Below are 23,071 nucleotides of genomic sequence, written 5' to 3' on the forward strand. Positions count from 1 at the left end.
GGAATGAGAGTCACGCGCTTCGTGTGATTAGCAGATACGGCGAGAATGAGCATAGCTTCATCCAGGTCCAAGCTGGATCCAAACTGCCCCTCACTCGTCAACCAACCAAACCCTCACCGACCAGGGCGGCCTCTTGAGCGAAACACACCAGCTCCCCACGTGAGGACCACGTTACGTCAGTGGTGGCATGTTTGCTCATCTCGCGTCGCCTGGTTATCGCCCCTGCCGCGTGCATGATGGCCATAGTTTAAAGTCCAGAGTAGGAAGCTGCACTAACAGCCGAATATGCCACTGCACTTGCAACGGCAATAGCACCAAGGCAAACAAAGGTGCTCACTCCTGTGGGTGGCGGGCCGCAGAGCAGAGACGACCGAGCTGGGATAAATGGGTAAAGGGGAAACTTCCTCCACCGTCATTGGTTCTGGGGCAGCGAGTTAGCTACTGGCCTTCTGAAGGTGTCGGAAGCGGAATCGGAGTAGGGAGTCGGGAGTCGGCGCCGTGACATGACCTCAAGCGAAGGTATAAACTGGAGGTTGCAAATTGAGGTCAGGGAGGGATGAGGCTCAGTTTATAGTTTATCGGATGTACCCCAGAGTTCAACGGCCGGGGAACTGTCCTCCGTCTTCCGTCTTCCGTCTCGTCGTTCCATTTGTCGGCGTGTCGGGCGTCCTCGGAACAGGAGGCGAAGGCCGTGGACCCGCTTGACCCTACCCTTGAGACGATTACATTCTCTTGGCTCGCAAAGATAATGCATGTGCATATAGCCTGATAGGGTTGCAGTATGTTGGGTACAGTGCTCTACGTCTTGTTGAGATGACAGCTGAGCGAGGTAAGATATGAATGCTAAACTCGTACTATCTTGTAATATCGGGTCGTCTAGAAGACAAATACGAAGGCACCGCTTGTTGTTCAAGGAGAAAACGTCCACAATTTGGGTCGTAACGTCTGACAATCCATCATCGTTGAAACACGATATTTCCGCAAAGGTCTCATTCCTATGCTCACAAAAAGCGAACCTGTCCATGTCAAGCAAGCTATTCTAAAGCTTCGCCTCAACTGGCGCAGGCTGGCTCCTCTCCAGGATCCAGTCCACCACGTCCTTGGTGAACTCGGCCTTGACCAGGTCCACATGCAGCGCGTGGTACCCGCCCTTGTACGTCTTGATCGTCTTGTCCTCGATGGCCTGCTGCTCCGCAAACTTGATAGCTACGTCGTAGCTGCACGTCTTGTCGTTGTCGCCGTGGCCCAGCCACAAGCCACGGACCTGCTTGCCGAGTGTTACGTTTCCGGCCGCCAGCGCCGCTGTCCGGTCGAGCAGCGACGCCAGGCCCTCGAGCGTGCCTGTATCGTGGCACAGTGGGTCGTCTGTCATGCCCTTCGCAACCTCTTTGTCCCGAGTGATGTTGTCGGCGGGGATGACGTGACGCAGCTGGAACCGCGGCAGCAAGCGCCCGGCCAGCCGACCGGCGGCGATCTTGAGGGAGCTGGGATTCTCCTGGGGCGCGAAGCCGACGAAGGGCGCCTCGAGCAGCCAGCCGCGGACCTGGCTCACCACACCCTCGTACTGCGGGTCGCCTGCCAACGTGAGCACCTCGCCGCCGCCCATCGAGTGGCCCATGACGAAGAGCGGCTCGGTGGACGGCAGCTTGTCCTGGATAAAGGCGACTATATCGGCGATGACCTGTGATGTAGGACCCGTGAGACCCTTGTCAGATGGCTTCTTGACGCTGCGGCCCCAGCCGCGCTGGTCGAAGCCGAACGTCTGGATGCCGTGCGTAGCTAGCTCGTGCAGCATCTCATTGTACCAGTTGACGTGGTCGCTGAAGCCGTGGACGAGGATGAGCTTGGCACGGATGGGGCCCGTCGGCTACTTCCGCGTTAACCAGCGCCTTGCCACAGCAGCACCGAGTTACCAAGAATCATCACTTACTGTCCAGGTCTTTGTGTACAGGCTGGCATCGCCCGCCTGGAACGTGCCCTCGGTTTCGGTTGCCATGTTGCGATGAGGCGGTGTTGTGGACAGGTTCTGAAGTCAGCAAGGTACGCGCAATGAGACGGGGACCGAGTCTATCCGGGAATCTAGGCTACCAACGATGAATCTTGAGTAAAGTGAAGAGAGAGCTTAGCTGGCGCGGTGGAGCAGTCAAGGTTATGTTTGCCGGGAGCCGCGCGATGCAGATGGCACGGATGCCGCAATGAGGCATGAATCCATCGCTGGGCCAATTACCCACGGGTCGTGAGCGAAGCATGTGACAGGGCGTCAGCCACCACCTGCCGCAGCTTCATTTTCTAAGGCCCCTGGGGCTGAGTCATGATACGGACAGCATTTATGATACCAATTGCTACGGAATTGTTATATTCTATGCTTTAATTTCAAGCCTGGGAGGGTTTCCGTCCTTGTGAACTGGCAATCGGGCTGTAGGGCGACAGGGTGATATCATCAGTGGGAACCAAGTCACCCATCCCTACAGCTTTGATTTGACGAGCAACGAGACCCTCAAGCAGGGCTGATTCATTGCTTGTTCAAGTCGTGAAAGGACAGATCAGTAAAGAGGGAGTATTCAGAATTTGTCACTTCTATAGCACGCCAGCCTCCGGGGCCCGAGGCCCATCCGCTGCCTCCCATCCCCCACGCATCCTCCTTTTAAGTAGGACCAATACCATAACCGACGCCGTCAAAAAGAGTACATGTGACTGTCGAGTGGAGTTCTCTATGCAGCTGCTGGTAGTTGGACCATCCGCGGCCGAGACCCAGACGTACATATCCGATAAATATTATACATGATTTCCTTGAACCGCCCCTTTGGACCCAAGTCCACATCGACCATGAGCCCGCGTCATTACATTCCCGCGATATGCTTCGTGTCGGCGAAGAAGGGCTTATTTCGTCATAGCCTTGTTGTTTTCATCGTTTTGTGGTAGTCGATGTTGCTTCAAGGTCGTCGCTTCTCCTCGCCCTTCGAATCTTCCTCTTCATCTGCCCGAGTCTCAGCCTCAGCTTCCGCATCGGCCTCGTCCCGTCTCTCCAGGTCGTCCTCGATCTCTTCCGCTTCGGTAATGTGTGCCCTTGACTCAGAAGTCCTCTTTTCAGGCAGCACCTCACCGCCGCTCATCTGCCACTCCATCAATTTGCTGAACGCACTCTCAGGGTCTGCTGCAAGCTGGACATAGCTTCCAATCTCTGCGACCTTGCCCTCATTGTTGAGGACAATGATCTGGTCCGACCTCTTAATGGTTGACAGACGGTGCGCGATGGAGATAGTGGTGTTGCGGCTGCGCAGTAGACCGGCCAAGGCCTCGTTGACTAGCGTCTCAGACTCGGCATCCAGAGCTGATGTGGCCTCATCGAGAATCAAGATATCAGGGTTCTTGAGAAGGGCCCTCGCGATAGCAATACGTTGCTTCTGGCCTCCTGACAACTGAGATCCTCGGGCTCCGACCTGCGTCTCAAGACCGTCGGGAAGATCGCTGATGAAGTTACAGTTGGCTCTTCGGGCGGCGGCAATAACGTCCACTCGGTTGGCGTTAGGCCTTCCGTAGGCAATGTTCTCGGCAATGGTGCCGGAGAAGAGAACAGGCTCCTGCGATACCATACCAATTCGCCTTCTCAGGGACTTGACATTCATTGTAGACACGTCCACGCCGTTGATGGTGATTGAGCCGGATGTAGGGTTGTAGAATCGGAGCAAAAGAGAAGCAACGGTCGACTTTCCACCTCCTGATGGTCCGACCACACAAACATTACTGCCAGATGGAATCTCAAAGTTCAACCCGTTAAAAATCTTGACGGCCGGCCGTGTGGGATAGGCAAAGGTGACGTCAGAAAACTTGATCGGGCCTTGCGCCGACTTGACAGGGACGCCAACCGTTTGGTGGATTCCTGGCTTGCGGTCCTGGAGCTCAAACAGTCGACTCGCCGCACCGACACCTTTCATGAGTTCGGAGTAGAAGCCTGAGAGACCGAAGAGACTGGAACCTGCAAACGCCGTGTACATCATGAAGGATGTCAGGTCTCCCATTGACATGGCACCGGATCTCACAAAGTTTCCTCCCACAACTAACATGGCTAGGATTGTCATGTTTCCAGCCCAACCGGTCGAGGCGAAGAAGGTGGCGGCAACAAGTGATTCTCTTTTTCCTAGAGCAAAGATCCTGCGGATTTGGCGGTTGTAGCGGCCCACTTCCTGCACTTCACCCACAAACGCCTGGCTGGTCTTGATGTTGCCCAGACGCTCCTCGGCAATCTTGGTCAGGGTTCCCAAGTTCTTCTGAATGGACCTACTAATGTTGCGGATTGCTCGTCCGTAGAGGAACGCACCGACGGCGATGGGGGGAAACATCAACAGCAACAGACCGGTAAGCTGAGGGCTGGTCCACACCATAATGGCGAATCCAGCACCTCCGCTGAACAGGGCTCGGAGGCCGTCGCTAATATTCTGAGTAACGGACTTGCCCACTATAACAGTATCGGAGCTCAGGCGGGAGATGAGATCTCCAACTCGGTTTGCGTCAAAGAATTCGGCGTCCTGGACGTAGGTGCGTCGGTAGAGCTGCGATCGAAGTCTGGCAACAACCCGCTCACCGACGATGCGTAGGAGAACCACTCGGCCAAAGTTGGCCATGGCACCTAGAGTCAGGATAGCACCCAGGCTCAAGAAGAATTGATTCAGGGTCAAGCCAAAGAGGCGAATATCCTCGGCATCGCCCTTGGAGGCGAGATCCAGGATGCGACCGACCGAGAAAGGAATGGACATGGTGACGCTAGAGGAGACGACAAGGAACACGAAGGCGATAGAGAGCCATCGCAGTTCCGGTCGCGCAATCTTGATCAACCTCCAAATCTCCGAGTAGCCAGCCTTGCCACCTGCTCCCTTGCCCTCCTTGGACAACTTGGCAGACAGGTTGACCTGGGCAGCTCGAGCAGCCCTCTCGCTCTTTTGAAACTCGTGCTTATGTTCATCTTCCTCAGGCTTATTCTGGACCTCTGGCTCGGTGGTCTTCTTAGCATCCTCTCCTTGCTTGGTTTGCAATTGTTGAAGCAGGCAGGGAGCTGTGGAGAACTGGCGCAAAGTCGCATTTACGGAGCAATGGCGGGGAGAAACTCGGTCGCGAAGCTGGGAGAGTTGTGAGTGTAGTTGAGGGCTGGGAACCGGTGATCGGAATGTTGCGACAGAGAACGGCGGGAGCAGGGACTGGCGGGATGACGAGGCGTGGAATAGCCTCGCCTGGAGGAGAGGAGAATCGGATTTGCGAAGAGCAGCTGTCAATGGTCTCCGTGATGCCGCGAGAGGCATTGGAGGGGCAAACGGAGAGCTCTCGGCGATGCGAGGGAGCAGCACTCGGCGGGCTACTCCCGGAACCATGGTGACAGTGGGGGTTTGTTCAGACGGCCTCTTAGCGGAGCATCATCAGCACTGCGTTGTTCTCACCGGGGCAGAGCAGAGCTAGGGTGTGGCGAGTCGTAATTTAGAGCGGTGCGGGATGGGAATCAGAGTTGAACAGGCTGTGATGCCGTCATCGTCGCGGCATTTCCCAGCCTCCGAAGTTGAGGGAGCAAAGGTCAAAATTTGGGTGGATCCCCAGATCCCCGTGGCGTTCCTCGGTCGGAGCTACGCCCCAACCCGGCCGATCCGACTGACCGACGACCTCGGACTCTGCCCGCATACGGTGCCGCCATGCCGAGTCGCGATGGGATTGCTGGCCAGATGCAGCTTACATAGTAGTCACTGGTACATTGATATTTCGCGAGATAAGTTAAGACACGTTGTTGAAGCGAAATCCTGCTATGGATTGGGCAAATGACGTGCTGACTGACCGATGGATCCTATACCTTACAATACATACTCTCCGAGATTCCAACCCCCAAAGGAACGAAGTAGCAACGAAACTACTATAGAATACAAGGTAGAAGAAATTGAGCCAAACGAAATGAACCATTCTTGGAGATTTTCCAAAGAAAATCAAGCTCCTGCGCTGATATTGGCATCGCCAGAGTTTTCTCGCCATCAGACCTGGTTCCCCTCCTTGAGCATTTCAGCTACGTCGGCGTCGATGCCATCATCTCCTCCCAGGTCCGGAAAGTCGTCACCGTCGTCGACACGGCGTCGCTTGTTAGCTCCATTGATGGAGATTGGCAGGGACTGGTAGGATGATGCCAAGTTTGAGAGCATCTCGATGCCATCCCCAGATGGCTGCGTCTCCGCGCTTGTTTCCTCAGCAGGAGCAGGCTCAAAAGGCTCATCCTCCATGGCGGGAGGAGTGAAAGCCTCCATGGCAGGAGGGGTGAGAGCCTCCATCTCGGGTCTGTCGGGCTCAGGGGGTGTGTTTGTAGAGCCTCCCTCTCCCGATTCACCGTTGCCCTCCGCGGGACCAAGCGCACGCATGATAGCAAGCTCTACCTGATGCTTTTTTTCCTCAATTTCGCTCTTCCTGCTCAAAAGCTGCGCTTGTGCGGCTTTTTCACCATCCAGTGCGGCCCTGTTGGCGTTGAGAAGCTTCTCGAGACCAGAGAGGAGGCCTTCTCGAGCTTTCACGCACTCAGCAACGGCGCTCTCCGCATTCGCAAGGCTCTTGAGAAGACCGTTGAGGCGGGCAGCATAGACTGGCGCTGATGGCACCGGAGTTGACGAGTCGGTTTGCTTCTCATATTCCTGGTTTGTAGATGCAATCGTGGCTTTCAGAGGAATGCTCAACTTGCTCACACTTTGGTGTGCAGAGACCAGGGGGGCAAACTCCGATGGGATGGGTGGTGCGCCGCCACCAAAGGGTGACCCCCCAAAGCCCGGCTTGGCACTGCCACGGGCCTTGTCTAATTCTGTTCATCCAGTCAGCAAAGGTGCCAGAGAATGTACACGGCCATGGACCAAACAAACCTTCAATGCGATTATCAATGGCCGCCTGGATTGGCGCCTCAAAGATTGCCCTGTCCTTCCACACATCCACTACCCGCTTGAGCTTCGACTGGATATCAGCAGCAGCCCCTTTGTATGCAATGGATATAGCCTCCGCCACAACGGGCGCGAAGGCGATGATGAAGTCGTCCTTATGCCGGATCTTGGACTGCTGAGCCACCTCTGCACACCCGGGTCACGTTAGTCATGGACTAATAGTTGAGCAGAAAATATCGAGGAAAAACGCACCATTGGCGAGGTAGACCAGACTCAAGCGCTTTGCGCTTGATGAGTCTTTCAGACGTTGCACCCAGAGCTGCACCGTGCGATCCGCATGTCTCCTGTGAATTGGGTCAGTGATTTTATCATTGATAGCTCCTCAATCTTAGCGAAGGGGCTTACCTGTGGAACATGATCCATTGGGCAGCTGTTGCAATGCTGTCATGGCTCTCGTTGAGCGATGAGAGTCGCGCCAGCACGGAATCATCGTTGTAAGCCATGGTTTGCGCCTGGTACCGGATATCCAAATTCGAAGAGAGATTTGTCGAACTGGCTAGGCAACCTCTATTGACTGGTGGAGGCGGAGGTGGGAGCTAGAGCATTGATTCTACGTCCTCAAGAGCAGTTGCTGTGGTTGCCACTCAAATCGACTACGACAGCTACTTGCAGCGAGGTTGCAGAAAAGTTTGTGTGCTGGCTCCCTCACAAAGCTGGTCTAAAATTGACCCGCCCGCGTTCGGTTTGCTTGGAGACGTTTGTCGTAGGACCGCGTGAGAGGCGGGACTTGAAGATTGCGACGGATTGGAATGATTCTCTGATAAAACAACAACAAAAGGTTGGACGATGGGAGCTTGGGCGAGCATACAAGTAAACACCCCCTAGAAGAAAACCTGCGGCTATTTGCATAATTTGATGCTCCAATGCGGGTTTATTCGATATCGCCGCCCCGCCAAGGCAGCCACTTTGGGATGTTCGCCACTCACCGCCCGGCAGAATCCACCTCATCCGCTTGGATGGTCTACCTGGCAGCACCTGAATAGGAGCGTCGACAGCAGCAACAGCTATCACCACAGCATTGCATTCGACGAGAACATCACGCATCGAGACCTTTATATCTCGCCGACGAATCACACAGCAGTGCGAGCCTAATTCAAGACATACCACACACCTGCGCAATCAAAAATGGCGGACCGATTCCCATCGATCGAGGACTTTGATGCTGGTGGTGAGTTCAGGACGACAACCTAGACCCATCAGACACACGTAGCTGACCAAGAACCTCGAAGCGCAACCCGACATCAAGGACAACTCCGCTGATGCCGCACCCGAAGATTTCCTTGCACGCGAGAAGGCTCTCCTAGGAGACGATGCTGTGCAGTTCGCGACCAGCGGCGATGCTGCCGCATTCGAACCCAGCGGTGACCTCCTCGGCGGAAGCGGAAACGCGGCGTCCACCTTCGAGTCCCAGTTCCCTGATCTGACTGGCCCCGACGCTGTAAGTTTCTCACCTACAAGCTTGATGACGCGTGAGCTAACGGGGTGGCGCATGTAGGGCACCGGTATCGCTCCCGGCGGAAACACTGTTACTGGTCCTTCTGTCAGCTACAACTCAGGATTCCAGGCTTCCGCAGAGGACGAGGAGGAGCCTGAGGTTATCAAGGAGTGGCGCGACCGCCGAGACGCCCAGATCGCCAAGCGAGTTGAGCAGTTCGCCGCCCAGCGAGAGGAGACCATTAAGGAGGCCCAGCAGAACATCGATGACTTCTACGAGAACTACAATGGCAAGAAGGAGAAAGGCATTGCGCAAACACGAAAGGAGGCCGAGCAGTTCCTGGCCAGCCGGGAGGATACCGTTTCAGGCGGCACGAGCTGGGATCGCATTGCGAAGCTGGTAGATGTCAGCGGCAAGGGCACTAAGGGCGGGGCTGCTGGGTCTGGCAAGGAGCGTTTCCGTGAGATGTTGATGAACCTGCGGAAGGACGAGAAGGCACCTGGCGCCACGGGTTACTAAAGATAGACCCAGCTGGTCCGCATGCGGCCCAGAGATTCAGCCCGGTGCAGAGCACACGCCGCCAGATCTCTTTGTCGGTGCAGTAATTTTCCGACTTTCCGTACTGTATTCTAGAGTTTAGGAGTCAAGGTTGATAATGGCAATGACGTGTGAATATAAAACACGATTTAAGGGCGCACATCATAGCATCGTAGTAACACCGTTGAGGTCCTGAGGATCTGAATTGCGTCCATCTATTGACACACTCTACTATTCACAGTGAACCACACCACTCCATCGCCTTGCGAGCTATTGGCGAAATCGAGCAAGTACCATCGTCTATTCGGAACCGAAGTAGGTCTTGTAGCCGAGGACCTTGCGGCCGGCACCGTAGAGGCCAGCTATAATAACATTAGAACCAAGCTTCCCTCCTCGTGTCATTCAACTCGATGATGAATATTCGGAAACTCACCGGCAGCGGAGCCCCAGAGAATGATAAGGTAGGGGGTCATGAGGAAGCGGCTGCGAGGGTTCTATCGGTTCGGTCAGCAGGAGCTTTTGGTGGTCGGCGGGTGTATCAATTCGGCCATACGATCAGCCAGAGACGGGTGTGAGCCTTGTAGGCGGACTGGTAGAAGCGCTGGTGCTGAGGCACCGGGTTCTTGGCATCGACGAGACTGGAGAATGTCAGCGACGGATCTCGTATGATGTGATGTTCGGGTTCGGCAATGGGCAATTGGCAATTGGCAATTGGCGTCGGATCGAGTGAGTTTGGGTGTCGCGGACAACGGCACTGGATCAATTATACGTACCCCATTGTTGCGGCGGTTGCGGAGATGCGGGAGAGGCTTCGGTGGTGAGGTTCGGGTGCGAGTCGAGTGGTTAACGGAGGATGTCGATGTTAAGAGGAAGAAATGAGGCCATAACCTGATTGGAGCCGGGATGGAGGAATGACTCAGCAAAGCTGCCAGTGCTCTCGTTGGCTTAGGCACGTGCTGCTGTGACCCCCCCCTGCAGCAGCGACGTGCTCTAGTTGCGCGAATCAAAAAGTTCCGCCTTCAAAGAGTTATCGACAAAATTCTGGCATTCAGTAAGAGCAGTTCAATTAGCCATCGGCTTTCTGCTACCTTTGATCCAATGCGGTGATACAAATCCGCTGCACCTGGTCGGAGCCAACGACGGGAATGCATCAGGTCTTGAGACGCATTCGATACTCTCCATCTCCGATCCGAAGTCCATCAGATCTAAGCTGCAACGTCCTGACAGCAAGTTTAGCCCGCTCCTCAACTCGGCCATCGTCATCCGCTGCCCTAGTGTTTCCATCTGTTGTTCCAAGCTTTTCAGCTCGCCGCTTGTTTGGGTCTGGAGCCGCATCACCAGGAGTGGCACAGAAGCCGTGGAGTATCGCCACTTCCGACGAGCCGATTCTTTCCTCGATTCCTCTCGAACGGAGCAAAGATGGAGAGCTGGGGCAGGGCGAGTTATATCGAGATGCGCCACAGGACCTGTCGTGGCCGGACTCCGTAAGGTCGGAAACCTCGGAACGACTTACTCTGCAGAATGTCGGGCTTGACCCGGGACTCGACAAAACATCTCTGAAGGAACCTCATGGGGTTGTGAAGCAATACAGCGACGCGGATGATAAATCTTGGGACCTCTTTCTAAGCTTCCGTGGCACAGGAAACTTTTTACCTATCGTCGACCTTCATGCCGAATCTTTCCGGAACAATATCTTGTCGGCGGCATTGAACGATTCAACCCGAATGCTTGTGTTTTACGAAGTCGCACAACACCTTCGCAACGAACTCAAATTTGAATGGCCTGAACTATACACCCGAGTTCTTCACTTTTACCTTGACCAAGCTGAATACGATACTGCGTACCTCTGGCATTTGCGGTTGATGTCAACATTTACCCCCCATACCAACGACTTCCGTGCTCTTCTTGTCAGTTTCGCCATTAACCCAGCGCCGGAACTCCAGATCGTCCTCAAGAAGTTGTACGAACTTAGCTTTTGTCGCAGTGTATACGACCACCTGATACCAACCTTGTTTGAGTATGGACATTCTCAAACAGCGCGGGCTTGGAGAAAGCAACTTGTTCTCCATGGAGATCTTCCATCTACCCCAAAATCTCGACCCTTTCTGCAATTTTGTCAGCAATATTACCCTCTCACACATTTCGCGACGGAAGAGCTGGAGCTTGCTCATTATAATCCTGTCACCGCCGCTACGAAATTCGAGGACCCAAATCCCCCAAGGCATACAACGACCCAACTGAAGGGAGTCTACAGTGACTCTTTTGCGGCCCGTTGGTTTGCTAGCTCCTGGGCCTCTGTGGAGTTTGCTATCAATATGATGCACAAACTTGGCCTTCGGACCATCGGGCCACGATCTCTACAGTCCTTGGCGCTTCGCGAGGACAATGTCCAAGAAGTCGCAAGCCGAATACTCCAGCTTGAGGCGCTGGGCATTGCAATTACACAAACAATATATTGCAAGGCGTTAGTATCCTTTGCGAAAGGTCATCAGCAAGACCTGCTGACCGATCTGCTGCTGTGTGATATCCATCCAGAGGAGTTTGATGATGCCAAGACACGGCGTATGCTCATGGATGCAGCCAAGAGAGAACAAGATTCGAAGCGGGAACGTTTGCTCCAGGAGGTACAATGGGCAACACTAGGGCGGCCAAAAAAAGCCAAAGGACCTCCCCCAAAAGACCTTAACCTAATCCTCAAAAGAACATTGGCTAGAAGCAACCTTGGACACGCGAGATTGATCCTTGACAGAATGGAATCTTTGGATGTCAAGATGTCGCACGCCAACTCTGCCAACATGTTGGAACAAGTCTTTGACAGGCTATGGTATTTCCCCAAGAAGACTCAACAGAGGCGCTGTGGTGTTGCCGTGGACCCCTATTTGGATAGAGCAATTCATATCATCCGGAGAGTGGCGCGCCACGACGTCGCGATACCCCTTAGATGTTGGCGGATTATTCTGTACAATTTGGGTCGCCTTGGACGATTTGACGAGCTTGAAGAGTTGAGTTACGAGCTTATCGATTTGTACGCCTTAGCACCCGAGGGTCTGTTCCCGGTCCATGGAGAAGACCTACCACCGAAGCACATATCGAAGGTTGCCAAGAAGATTGAATCAAAGAAAAAGGGTTCTCTTGGTGAAGATCTTGGCACGAGTGATAAGGACCCAGAAAACTGGCCACAGTTGTTTCTGGACGAATTTTGGAGAAACGAGATGGGCCTGGGAGATGCTGAAGAGCTGTCTAAGAAACATTGGCGCAGAGGGAAGAGAACAGCCCCGAATGACGACGTCCACTACATCCCAACCGATCTTCCTCTTTCACATCAGCAACATCCATTGGCGAAGCTGTTCGACGCATCGCTGCAACGAGCCATTGTTAGGTGGAGCTTTGACAGGAAGTTGGCTTTGGCACCACACCCTGGAGCACTGTTGCGTGTAACAGAAGCAAGCGCAGCGGGCTTCGACATAGCGTGGGGGGTAAGGTTCCTCGCGATACTCCGTGACCAGGGACTTCACATTGACAGCCAGGTGCTCAAGAGTGTCCTCATCTCGCGCATCGTCATGGCTAAAGTACCCGGTCGACGGAGACATAGAGCAAGGGATGACCGAGAGCTTTCACCAAGTAACTTGAAGCGCCTGGCCGACGAGGCCTGGGGTGCGGAGCTTCTCCCACCCCTTCCGCACTTCATCCAAGAGCTCGAGAACCATAAACCGAAGCTCTGGGACCGTTACCCCAGGCTTTTGGCGGCGGCGTATGAAACTGACGAGGATAGGGCCGAAGAAGAAAAAGGGATTTGGGGGGCCGAAACGAATCAAGATAGACTCCAGGATAGACAACACACTTAGGCAAGGTAATGCAAGTGAAATATTATTAACAAAAAAAACCCGTGACTCCAATTACATCAGGGACATGTCCTTCATCAAGTGCTTTACATTGTATTGGTACATGCATATAAGGGTCTCTGCAGGTTGAGAGGCAAGTTGCACCTTTGTTCAACAGCAAATTTAACCCGCGAGGGGCACAGAGACCAGTTTTACACCAAAAAAAAGAGATCGCGGGTCCGGGACGACGGTGGGTATCCTGACATAGTCGATCCTTTGAACGTTTCAGTCGTGCTTCTTGGGCTTGATCATGAGAAGGATGAACAAGCCGGCGATGAGGAGGATCAAGAGAAGGATAATCTTCCTCTTGGTCGACTTCTGTTGGTAGCCAGATGCCACCTTCAGCTCTTTCTCGGCCGCCTGGACATCCGTGTTCATGCGCTCGACATTGTAGTCAATGCGGTCGAGCATGGTGCCCTGGTCAATGACCATGGTCTGGAGGTCGCGGAACAGATCAGACAGATCAATGATGCCCTGGGCGATGTCCTCGATCTCTTGCTCGCGCTGGGCAATAGCAGCGTCATTGGAGTGTAGCATCCTTTGCTGGGTGGCCTGCTGAAGGGTGGATTGGGAGAATGAGCGGTCGGCGTCGGATTCCTGGAGGGACGGATCGAAGTAGGAGCCAGGCTGAGGCGTGCTGGATCCGGGAGTCGGGGAGGCAAGCCCGCCCATGCCACGGAGCTCTAGATATCAGTTAGAACAAACCTCTGAGAGGGATCGGAGTGAGATAGGAGACTGTACTTTTGAGGTATGCACTCTGCTTCTTTCGAAAGTTGGCGCTTGCTTCCTGGACCCTTGTGGCAAGAGAGATTTGTATATTCTTGGCCATGGTCTCCTCGGCCCTGCTGATGGTACCAGACTCCCTCGACTCGCGCACCATCTGCTCGACCTGCTGGATACATCGATGGCAGTCATGGAAGCCCTTTGTGATCTCCTGGGTGAGCTTCTCGATCTGGGTCTCCTCGGCGCGCTTGGCGTCGTCGTCATTGAAGCCCGGAAGGACATGCTTCTGATGTAGCTTCTCAAGGTTCTGGCTCTTGGTAGCGATGTTGGTGAGCAGGTCAGTGATCTCGTCGGAAATGTCGGCCCAGCGTGGGGGAAGCAGGTCCATCTCAATCACGGTATCGCCATCGTCGTCGAATGCGCCGGCCGACAGCAGGCCGCGGCGATCTTCGTGCGCATAGTTGCTGCTGGAGTAGGTATCGGCCAAGGCACCGGCCCCCGACGCGCCGGGTCCGTAGGGTCTCCGCTGCGTGGGATGGTGCGCATACGACTGCCGGTAGGAGATATATCTTTGAAGCCAAAGGGCGTCAGCAGCGGGAACGCCTGTGGTCAATGGCGATGGGATGGGGGTTTGGAGGGTTGGAGGCAGCCAGCCAAACATACAGGTTAGTGCGGTCTCGCCACATGGCGGACGCAAGCGGTGATCGTGGCGACCGTCAGGGTGAGTAGAGATGAGAGGAGAGATGGTGTAAGTTAGTTCGCAGAGGGAGCGTCATGGGACGGTCGTCGAGGTGTTGGGCGTCGTCATGGAGGAGCTTGGTGGAGGATGGATCGGATCGCGAATGGAGACGGGTCGGAAGCGGGTTGATGCTGCTGTTGGCCGGCTCGCTGCATTCCGACACACTGGCGAGATGCCGACAGGGGAGGGGACCCTCCAAGTGTCCACTAGAGCACCACTTGGTCGCTGAGAGCAGTGCGCAGGTACGTACGTAATAAGCCTCAGACTCGAGGGGACAGTTTTGAAATCACGGGCTCCATCTGGTACATGCTGGGGCTGGGGTTTGGGGGCTTGTGAAGGAACGTCAGGAGGTAGCCGCACAGTGCTAGTTTTGGAACTGTGGCAGCGGGCCACTGCCGAGCAGTTCCCTCAGGTGGGCTCAGGTAACCTTCGGTAATCCCCGCCGCCATGTCAAGCCCCCTGTGCCCCGCCCATGGCCTGCTACACCCCCTGGAAATACGCTGCGTGGCAGTGCGAGGGACAGTGCGCCGTCTCCAATTCATTCCATGGCAGTCGATACCTCTCCCTCATTTCAGTGTGGCTGGGCCGCTGGAGGTTGCAGTGTCGTCGTAGCTGCCGTGTGCCGCCCGTTACTGGTCGTTAGTGGGTGGCTAGGGGCCCTAGTGGAGCGATTGTCCACTGGCGGTATGCCTAAGGTACCTATCTGTGTCCCCTGAACGCTTCCGTCCCACCCATTCGCCGTCCTCCCCGCCAGACTCGTGCTGGTATCCAGTCCTGTGTCCAGAGTCCCCACGAAGCTCAACCCGCGAAAAGGTCCGACTTTCTTGGCCAGGAACCCCGCGACTTCACAACTTATCCAAGTCATCCTCCTCCTACGATCTACACCCACACACCCCTTACCTCTCACCTTTGCTACCGCCGCTGCCCAACATGGTGAGTGCCTACCCCTTTGCTTTGCGTGGCATCCTCGTCGCCAGTCTCTAGCTTTCGCTTTCCCCTGATTCTGCGCTGTTGCCGCCCGTCGTCGACCCCGCCAGGCGGTTGGGAGGGGCGGGCTGCTGGCTGGTGCTGATGATGCCGCGTTTCGAACCCGCCACTGACCCCATTATCACCATAGGCCGACTCCCTCACCGAAGAGCAGGTCTCCGAGTTCAAGGAGGCTTTCTCCCTGTTTGTAAGTCCCACTCTCTTTCTTCGTCCCGGGCCCGGGCTCGCTGGAATCGTTGCTAACGCCCTCCCGTAGGACAAGGATGGCGATGGTGAGTGATGCTCCCCGTTACGCAAGCCGCCTCTCCAAGGCGGCGTCCGCCCGATCCCAGTCTCGATCTACTCGACATCACCTGCCCATCATATACAAGTCCCTCGATGCGAATTGAATCCATGACGGCCAACTAAACGTTTCACTCTAGGCCAGATCACTACCAAGGAGCTCGGCACCGTCATGCGCTCCCTGGGCCAGAACCCCTCCGAGTCTGAGCTTCAGGACATGATCAACGAGGTCGACGCTGACAACAACGGCACCATCGACTTCCCTGGTACGTCTCTATACCGACGCCCTCTTTGCGTAGGACCGTTGTAAGCTAACCCGATTATTACAGAGTTCCTCACCATGATGGCGCGCAAGATGAAGGATACCGACTCCGAGGAGGAGATCCGAGAGGCTTTCAAGGTTCGTGCGCAAGGGACGCAGCCTTTTGGTTACTTGCCATGCTGATTTCCCATTACAGGTCTTCGACCGTGACAACAACGGCTTCATCTCTGCCGCTGAGCTGCGTCATGTCATGACTTCCATCGGCGAGAAGCTTACCGACGACGAGGTTGACGAGATGATCCGAGAGGCTGACCAGGATGGTGACGGCCGCATTGATTGTGAGTTATCTACCCCTCGCTTACCTGGCTGCACGCCTTATCGCTAACCCGATTACCAGACAACGAGTTCGTCCAGCTTATGATGCAGAAGTAAGTGATGATACTTTGATACCCGAACAACCCATCACTCGGCCGCGCCATCTCTGCACCCCCGCCGTCTACTGATGGAGCGACGGGGTGGGTTGCTAGTGTGCAGGATGTCCGGGAGGCCACGGGAAATCTTGTGCGTTTATAATGGCAAATTGCAAGCGATTCGGGAGGCATCTACGACTAGCTGGGTTGATGTTGTGAGGAATGGCTTGGTCTCCGTGTTCACTTATTTCTCCACCGCCCTATTGTGCGATGGCTGTATGGCCGTGGCTCATGACAACAGAGCGATCTTTCAACTCGGGAGAGTACCCAGTATCTGTGTGTGCGTGAGTGTGCGTGAGTGTGCGTACGTGAGAAACTGGATGCATGTACAACAGCTCGACTGCGAGTCATCGCCGATGACAAGACGCCGAAGACAGAGCTTCATCGGATTCTCATAGGTTGGACTGCGATAACGCCGAGCATAATGGTGACTGAGGGGCAGTGAGCGGTCAACAAAAGAGCTCACCACCAGCATGATCCCCGTCGGTGCAGAGTACGTACATCAGCCCTACAGCCAGGGCACCTGGTTTTGGGGGCGGGCTGTTCTTTAGCCATCGTTGTAATTAGTATTCCCTGTTTTCGTATTTTAACTGGACCTCGGCCTGGCTTGGCTGCTTATTTTGCAGAACAATGATGGATGGCCTTGAACGGTACGTGCTGCGCGCGGCATCGTTCTGGATTCAGGGGCCTGGGGCAAGCGATTGCTGTTGCGATCTGGCCTGAGAAACAACGAGTCTGACCAGGTTAGCCCGTGCAGCACCAGTCCGCGCCTGTCAGCTTGCCACGGCGCTATTGAGAGCCCGGGGAATGAATAGCTAAAAACAAACATGCTCTCGCAAATGGAGAGCCAGAGCGGTTCCCACACGAGGCGGAGAGGGCTAGGGGATGGGGATGGCCCTTGGGGATGGCCCTGGGGGTGCTGGGGTTCTCGCCTTGGAGGGCCATGGGTGGTTGAAGTGGCGGATCGGCCCTTGCTCCGTTCCCTGCCATACTGGAGCCTGTGAGCGCATGAGAAGCGGAGGGGCACAGCTGACGCGCTCGTATCATGCTTGTATCCGCGTCGTATCTCACCCTCGGGCTCTACATGGGTTGATGACGGCCAAGTTCTGTCTCCAGCTCTGATGAGCAGTGTACCTGCACGTGTTAGGCTACCCCCCTCGCTGTAATTTCATGGTTTCAGTGAGTCCCCTCAGCCACAATCCGACGGTGTGACACCAGGAGTTACCTTAGGCTTCCCCTCTGGGACCTGCTAGTCTCGTAAGGTTCAGCCGCAAGGGAGAGAAGGCTGACGCCCCCGACTTTGACAACTCACACTCACCATCTGAAGGTTGCTTTGCCAAATCCCCATCTTGCATCTTCGGGTTGAGATGTAAGCGTCCCTCCCGCGTCTCACGAGTCTCATCCACAGCCCTAGCCCCGTCCACCGCCGCAAATGTCTGGCCTCCGGCGCGGTCGCCTCTGGCTGATTGTGGCGGCAGTTTGGCTTTTCTGCTTCTGGTATCTGCGGGATTCCTTCGGCTCGGGAGATCCGTTGGCCGGCCCTGGACCTCATTCGTGGGCGCGACGGCCCGCGAAGTATCCCGTCGAGAAGCTCGCTGCTATCCCGTCGGGGCGCAAAGGCGTGACGATACCTCAGATCCAGGCCATCACTCCCATTGAGAGCACCGCTGCTAGGGAGCTTCGTTTGTCCCGACTCAATGCCGTCAAGAAGAGCTTCGAGCATAGCTGGAAGGGTTACTCATACTACGCCTGGATGCATGATGAGGTGACACCACTCACAGGCAAGGCCAAGGATCCCTTCGGCGGCTGGGCTGCCACATTAGTCGATTCTCTCGACTCGTTGTGGATTATGGACATGAAGGATGAATTCATAAAGGCTGTGGCCGCAGCCCAGGGGATCGACTTCTCGACAAGCGCCATTCCCCTTATCAATATCTTTGAAACCAACATCCGCTACCTCGGAGGTTTTCTATCTGCCTACGAGATCAGCGGCAAGACTCACCCCGCGCTTCTGAAGAAGGCCGTCGAGGTCGGCGACCTGCTCATGTGTGCTTTCGACACCCCTAACCACATGCCTGTCACTCGATGGGATTGGAAGCAGTGAGAATTTTGTCTAACATGTCGACGGTGCTGATCACTAACCCTTGTTGCAGATATGTATATGGCAAGAAGCAGGTTGCTAGCCAGCATGTGCTCGTCTCCGAGATGGGATCCATGAGTCTCGAGTTGACCAAGCTGTCCCACTTGACTGGTGACATGAAGTACTATGATGCCATCAAGAGGATTGGGGACGAGTTTGAAGCGTCCCAGCTCAACTCGCGCCTGCCAGGCATGTGGCCCGTGGAAATTGATGCATATACACCGGCCTTCCACGCAGGCACGGATTTCACCCTCGGAGGCATGTCGGACTCGCTGTACGAGTATCTCCCAAAGCAATATCTTCTTCTCGGAGGGCAGCTCGAACAACCGCGGAAGTTGTACGAACAATTCCTCCCTGTCGCCAAGAAGAACTTGTTTCGGAAGGCGCTCACTCCTTGGAAGGAGCCAATTTTGATCTCGGGCGACTTCGTGATCACCGACTTGCCTGGAGAAAAGCCCAAATTCACCGAGGTCTATCGAGGTCAGCACTTGACCTGTTTCGCCGGTGGCATGGTAGGACTGGCCAGCCGCCTCTTTGACCAGCCACAAGACCTCGAGGTCGCTATTCAATTGACTGAGGGCTGCGTCTGGGCATACAATGCAACCGAGACCGGTCTTGGCCCTGAAGTGTTCAGCTTTGTCTCTTGCGGTGACATGGACTCCTCTGACCCGAAAGCCTGTGACTGGGATGAGGCAAAATGGCTCAAGGCTATCGAAGCTCAAAATCCAAATGAATTTACACCGCCAACTGGGATGAAGAAGCCGGAAGGCTGGAAAAAGCCCACGCCTCAGGAGGTTGCTGACAGGCACAATATTCCCAAGGGTATGTCGGCTGTGGGCGACCCGAAGTTCATCCTGCGACCGGAAGCCATCGAATCCATCTTCGTCTTGTACCGACTGACTGGCGACCCCAAATGGATGGACAAAGCATGGGATATGTTCGAGCGGATTGAGGCGTTGACTCGGACTGAGATTGCGGCATCTGCGCTTAATGATGTCACTAAGAAGGAGCCAGTCATGATGGACAGCATGGAAAGCTTCTGGCTGGCAGAGACGCTCAAGTATTTTTACCTAATCTTTAGCGAGTTTGATGTGGTGAGTCTGGACAAGTGGGTGCTGAACACAGAGGCACACCCATTTATGCGTCTCGACGTGTAAGTTAATGGCGTTAATGGTGGTTGCATGCGAAGCCACACACACACTGGAGTGGAAAAGGGGAAAAAAAAGAAGGATTATCAGGTCTGGAAGAAGTATATCAGACCTTTGTATGAATTAGCATGTGTCTATCATTATGGTTATACTTGTTTCTACTGATGTACATAGTAAACATCAGTTAATTACTTGGTTCCATGACTTTGTCGGCTTCTAATCGCGATGCATGTCTATTGGATGCTGAAGATTAGTGGTGCACGGGCCGTTGCTTTTTCCGGGCTCAATCTGTGTTAGCCAGTCCACTCAGCTGGGCCGGTCTGGGAGGTACGTACCTACCTAAGTCTTAGGGGTTGGCTTGGCTCTCTCGGCCGGTGCCCCACGTTGAAATGTGTCCGCCGCCGCCACAGCACCACAGCACACACCGTCAGTGAGTGACCCGTGGAGGCGCAACCTGCGTTATACAGCTGCCTTGAGTAAGGGGAACACTCCTCAAATACCGCCAACCCGCCCGCCCATCTCGACCCTCGTCTAGCTCCTTGGTTGCTCCTGGAGCTGATTGAGCTTTTGGCGATCTCGCTGTCACTACAACTCGCCGTCGCAGCCCCTGGACAACACTCACAAGGCGGCCCAATCGCCGGGTCGTCCTGCTCCCCAAGATGAGTTCTTGTATGGCCACGCCGACCTCTCCCGCTCTAGGACCACGGGATAGCCGCTGATACTTCCGGTGCTGCAGTGAAACAGTTCATCCGCAATGTGCGTGCGGCCAAGACGATTGCCGACGAACGAGCCGTCATCCAAAAGGAGAGCGCTGCCATCCGTGCAAGCTTCAGGGAGGAGAGCCACGACCCCAACACCCGGTAGGTGCCCGTGATAGCACGGCCGCAATACCCGGCCACGGGGCTCGCGCTGACAGGCCTGGAATAGTCGAAACAACGTTGCGAAACTCCTCTACCTCTTTACACTCGGAGAGCGAACCCACTTCGGACAGATCGAGTGCTTGAAGCTTCTAGCATCCCCCCGATTTGCCGACAAGCGCCTGGGACACCTGGCCACGAGTTTGCTGCTTGACGAAAACCAAGAGGTCCTTACGCTGGTGACCAACTCGCTCAAGAAGTATGCCCAATCCGTGGCTAAGGTGGCCGCTGTATCGCTAATACTGAATCTAGTGACCTTGGCCACTCCAACCAATATGTCGTCGGCCTCGCGCTCTGCACACTGGGCAACATTGCCTCGATCGAGATGTCGCGAGATCTCTTCCCCGAAATTGAGAGTCTCGTCTCTACCTCGAACCCCTATATCAGACGAAAGGCCGCTCTCTGCGCCATGCGGATAACTCGCAAGGTCCCCGACCTACAGGAGCATTTCCTGGAGAAGGCAACCCAGCTCCTCTCGGACCGAAACCATGGCGTTCTGCTGTGTGGATTGACCTTGGTTACCAGCCTGTGCGAGGCTGACGAGGAAGAAGGTGGCGAGGAAGGGATCGTCGAGAAGTTCAGATCCTTCGTCCCGGGGCTGGTTCGGACTCTTAAGGGCTTGGCAACATCGGGATACGCACCTGAGCATGACGTTACTGGCATCACCGACCCCTTCCTACAGGTCAAGATCCTTCATCTATTGCGAGTCTTGGCTGTGGGAGATGCCGAGACTAGCGAACAGATTAACGATATCCTGGCGCAAGTCGCCACCAACACCGAATCCTCCAAGAATGTTGGCAACTCGATCCTGTACGAGGCTGTTCGCACCATTCTGGATATTGAGGCCGACTCCGGCCTGAGGGTTCTCGGTGTCAACATTCTGGGTAAATTTCTCACCAACCGGGATAACAACATTCGATATGTGGCCCTCAACACCCTCATCAAGGTAGTTGCGATCGAGCCCAATGCTGTGCAGAGACACCGAAACACCATCTTGGAGTGTCTGCGGGATCCCGATATTAGTATTCGACGCCGCGCCCTGGACCTCAGCTTCACCCTGATCAACGAGAGCAACGTTCGAGTTCTAATCCGAGAGCTTTTGGCTTTCCTGGAAGTAGCAGACAACGAGTTCAAGCCTACCATGACGAGCCAAATTGGTATTGCGGCTGACAAATTCTCACCCAACAAGCGATGGCATTTCGACACGATGCTGCGCGTCATGTCGCTGGCTGGTAATTACGTCAAGGAGCAGATCCTGTCGTCGTTTGTCCGACTTGTCGCAACGACCCCCGAGCTCCAGACCTACGCGGTACAGAAGCTGTACGTCAACCTCAAGAAGGACATTACCCAGGAGAGCTTGACACAAGCCGGAGCCTGGTGCATTGGCGAGTACTCGGACGCCCTCCTCAAGGGTGGCCAGTATGAGGAAGAGGAGCTGGTTCAGGTGGTCAAGGAGTCCGAAGTTGTTGACCTGTTCTCGCTCATCTTGAACAGTGCCTATGCAACTCAAGTGTCCACTGAGTATATCATTACTGCCCTCATGAAGTTGACCACTCGGTTCTCGGATGCTTCTCAGGTTGAGAGGATCCGACGCCTGATGCAGCACAACCAGACCAGCCTGGATGTCGAGGTGCAGCAGCGAGCAGTTGAGTATGGAAACCTCTTCCAATTTGACCAAGTCCGAAGGGGTGTGCTCGAGAAGATGCCCGTTCCACAGATCAAGGAGGAGTCTCGAGTTCTTGGTGCGGCCCCTGCCAAGAAGAAGGCCGCCAACCGGAAATCTCGCGTCATCAAGCCGACAGAGCAGGACCTTCTCGACATCATGGACTCGCCCGCTGCCACGCCCTCCAACGCACCTTCGACGACCAACACCGATCTCCTTGCCGATATCCTTGGCGGCGCTACCTCTCCCGCCCCCTCCTCCACCTCACCGCCGCCCCCGCAGTCCAATGTTTCATCCATCATGGATCTCTTCGGAGCCGAGCCATCAAGGGCCTCCCCGGCGCCTTCATCGAACCTCGATCTCATGTCACGGGTATCGGCCGCGTCGCCCCAACCCCAGACTCCTCAGACGCCTGCTGGAATCCCTTGTTACGATGCCAATGATCTTAACCTGACGTTCCAGATCCAGCGGAACGCCGAGGGCATGATCCAGGCCATTGCCAAGTTCCGCAACAGCGGGACGGCGACATTGTCCAACGTGGGCCTGCAGGCCGCCGTTCCCAAGTCTCAGAAGCTGCAGTTGCTGAGCATCTCCTCCTCGGACCTCATGCCTGGGGCCGAAGCTACCCAGACGATGAGAGTTTCTGGGTGTAAGGGGGTAAGTTTTTATTCTTATGAGTGCCTGGTTCGGTGCAGTTCACTAACATTTGTCTTAGCCTCTGCGACTGCGGTTGAGAATTACGTACATGCACCCAACCGCCGGACAGGTTATGGACCAGGTCAACTGGACGGAGCCCTCATGAGCGGGCTGAGGGGAGACAGGCCGTTAGTGGAGGTGCTGTCGTACGTAATGCGGAGGGGGATGGAAGGGGTTAGGAGTGAGACCCGGGGATGGAAGAAGATAGAATCAGTTCAAAATGACGATCAAAACGTCCTTTGTT

At 55.1% G+C, this 23,071-nt stretch overlaps 8 protein-coding genes across 8 annotated transcripts; 4 read left to right on the forward strand and 4 right to left on the reverse strand.

The window, feature by feature from the left end:
* Nucleotides 1-1,039: 1,039 nt before the first annotated feature.
* BGZ61DRAFT_369102 (Alpha/Beta hydrolase protein) lies at nt 1,040-1,996 on the reverse strand (the record flags this gene model as incomplete). Its single annotated transcript, XM_046241937.1, has 2 exons — nt 1,040-1,867; nt 1,931-1,996. 2 exons carry the CDS (start codon nt 1,994-1,996, stop codon nt 1,040-1,042), a joined length of 894 nt encoding a protein of 297 aa, XP_046096268.1.
* A 937-nt stretch (nt 1,997-2,933) lies between these two features.
* On the reverse strand, nt 2,934-7,390 carry BGZ61DRAFT_485427 (uncharacterized protein; the record flags this gene model as incomplete). Its single annotated transcript, XM_046249708.1, has 5 exons — nt 2,934-5,393; nt 6,012-6,814; nt 6,873-7,073; nt 7,140-7,231; nt 7,293-7,390. 5 exons carry the CDS (start codon nt 7,388-7,390, stop codon nt 2,934-2,936), a joined length of 3,654 nt encoding a protein of 1,217 aa, XP_046096269.1.
* Nucleotides 7,391-7,920: 530 nt separating this feature from the next.
* On the forward strand, nt 7,921-9,090 carry BGZ61DRAFT_432753 (clathrin light chain). Its single transcript, XM_046243891.1, has 3 exons — nt 7,921-8,115; nt 8,177-8,385; nt 8,443-9,090. The coding sequence occupies exons 1-3, from the start codon at nt 8,073-8,075 to the stop codon at nt 8,899-8,901; spliced, it is 711 nt and encodes a 236-aa protein (XP_046096270.1). The 5' UTR covers nt 7,921-8,072; the 3' UTR covers nt 8,902-9,090.
* BGZ61DRAFT_463975 (uncharacterized protein) lies at nt 9,091-9,795 on the reverse strand. The gene is made up of 4 exons (XM_046247455.1): nt 9,693-9,795; nt 9,473-9,557; nt 9,353-9,413; nt 9,091-9,281 (listed from the first exon to the last, which is right to left on the reverse strand). Exons 1-4 carry the CDS (start codon nt 9,695-9,697, stop codon nt 9,220-9,222), a joined length of 213 nt encoding a protein of 70 aa, XP_046096271.1. The 5' UTR covers nt 9,698-9,795; the 3' UTR covers nt 9,091-9,219.
* A 108-nt stretch (nt 9,796-9,903) lies between these two features.
* On the forward strand, nt 9,904-12,801 carry BGZ61DRAFT_463979 (uncharacterized protein). Its single transcript, XM_046247456.1, has one exon. It carries the CDS (start codon nt 10,065-10,067, stop codon nt 12,762-12,764), a length of 2,700 nt encoding a protein of 899 aa, XP_046096272.1. The 5' UTR covers nt 9,904-10,064; the 3' UTR covers nt 12,765-12,801.
* Nucleotides 12,802-12,958: 157 nt separating this feature from the next.
* On the reverse strand, nt 12,959-14,553 carry BGZ61DRAFT_150076 (t-SNARE). Its single transcript, XM_046237358.1, has 3 exons — nt 14,187-14,553; nt 13,542-14,092; nt 12,959-13,483 (listed from the first exon to the last, which is right to left on the reverse strand). The coding sequence occupies exons 1-3, from the start codon at nt 14,207-14,209 to the stop codon at nt 13,026-13,028; spliced, it is 1,032 nt and encodes a 343-aa protein (XP_046096273.1). The 5' UTR covers nt 14,210-14,553; the 3' UTR covers nt 12,959-13,025.
* A 532-nt stretch (nt 14,554-15,085) lies between these two features.
* On the forward strand, nt 15,086-16,369 carry BGZ61DRAFT_150100 (EF-hand protein). Its single transcript, XM_046237359.1, has 7 exons — nt 15,086-15,195; nt 15,380-15,436; nt 15,506-15,521; nt 15,672-15,797; nt 15,861-15,931; nt 15,990-16,131; nt 16,191-16,369. The coding sequence occupies exons 1-7, from the start codon at nt 15,193-15,195 to the stop codon at nt 16,223-16,225; spliced, it is 450 nt and encodes a 149-aa protein (XP_046096274.1). The 5' UTR covers nt 15,086-15,192; the 3' UTR covers nt 16,226-16,369.
* Nucleotides 16,370-17,695: 1,326 nt separating this feature from the next.
* BGZ61DRAFT_499556 (glycosyl hydrolase family 47-domain-containing protein) lies at nt 17,696-22,933 on the forward strand (the record flags this gene model as incomplete). The annotated part of the gene is made up of 7 exons (XM_046251420.1): nt 17,696-18,363; nt 18,417-19,556; nt 19,902-19,903; nt 20,288-20,411; nt 20,479-20,667; nt 20,721-22,788; nt 22,847-22,933. 7 exons carry the CDS (start codon nt 17,696-17,698, stop codon nt 22,931-22,933), a joined length of 4,278 nt encoding a protein of 1,425 aa, XP_046096275.1.
* Nucleotides 22,934-23,071: the final 138 nt, after the last annotated feature.

Source organism: Ilyonectria robusta (genome assembly GCF_021365365.1).
Source record: "Ilyonectria robusta strain PMI_751 chromosome Unknown BGZ61scaffold_36, whole genome shotgun sequence".
NCBI lineage: Eukaryota > Fungi > Ascomycota > Sordariomycetes > Hypocreales > Nectriaceae > Ilyonectria > Ilyonectria robusta.

What these genes read in the sequence shown, in the direction of transcription:
- BGZ61DRAFT_150076 (XM_046237358.1), bottom strand. Translation starts at nt 14,209, where the DNA reads ATGTGGCGAGACCGCACTAACCT. An exon ending in TGGCGAGACCGCACTAACCT is followed by an intron (nt 14,093 to 14,186) that starts GTATGTTTGGCT and finishes TTGGCTTCAAAG; the next exon opens with ATATATCTCCTACCGGCAGT. An exon ending in GCAGAGTGCATACCTCAAAA is followed by an intron (nt 13,484 to 13,541) that starts GTACAGTCTCCT and finishes ACTGATATCTAG; the next exon opens with AGCTCCGTGGCATGGGCGGG.
- BGZ61DRAFT_463979 (XM_046247456.1), top strand. Translation starts at nt 10,065, where the DNA reads ATGCATCAGGTCTTGAGACGCATTCGATACTCTCCATCTCCGATCCGA.
- BGZ61DRAFT_150100 (XM_046237359.1), top strand. An exon ending in CGGCACCATCGACTTCCCTG is followed by an intron (nt 15,798 to 15,860) that starts GTACGTCTCTAT and finishes CGATTATTACAG; the next exon opens with AGTTCCTCACCATGATGGCG. An exon ending in AGATCCGAGAGGCTTTCAAG is followed by an intron (nt 15,932 to 15,989) that starts GTTCGTGCGCAA and finishes TTCCCATTACAG; the next exon opens with GTCTTCGACCGTGACAACAA.
- BGZ61DRAFT_432753 (XM_046243891.1), top strand. Translation starts at nt 8,073, where the DNA reads ATGGCGGACCGATTCCCATCGATCGAGGACTTTGATGCTGGTG. An exon ending in CGAGGACTTTGATGCTGGTG is followed by an intron (nt 8,116 to 8,176) that starts GTGAGTTCAGGA and finishes AGAACCTCGAAG; the next exon opens with CGCAACCCGACATCAAGGAC. An exon ending in ATCTGACTGGCCCCGACGCT is followed by an intron (nt 8,386 to 8,442) that starts GTAAGTTTCTCA and finishes TGGCGCATGTAG; the next exon opens with GGCACCGGTATCGCTCCCGG.
- BGZ61DRAFT_463975 (XM_046247455.1), bottom strand. An exon ending in ACACCCGTCTCTGGCTGATC is followed by an intron (nt 9,414 to 9,472) that starts GTATGGCCGAAT and finishes CCGAACCGATAG; the next exon opens with AACCCTCGCAGCCGCTTCCT. An exon ending in TCTCTGGGGCTCCGCTGCCG is followed by an intron (nt 9,282 to 9,352) that starts GTGAGTTTCCGA and finishes ATGTTATTATAG; the next exon opens with CTGGCCTCTACGGTGCCGGC.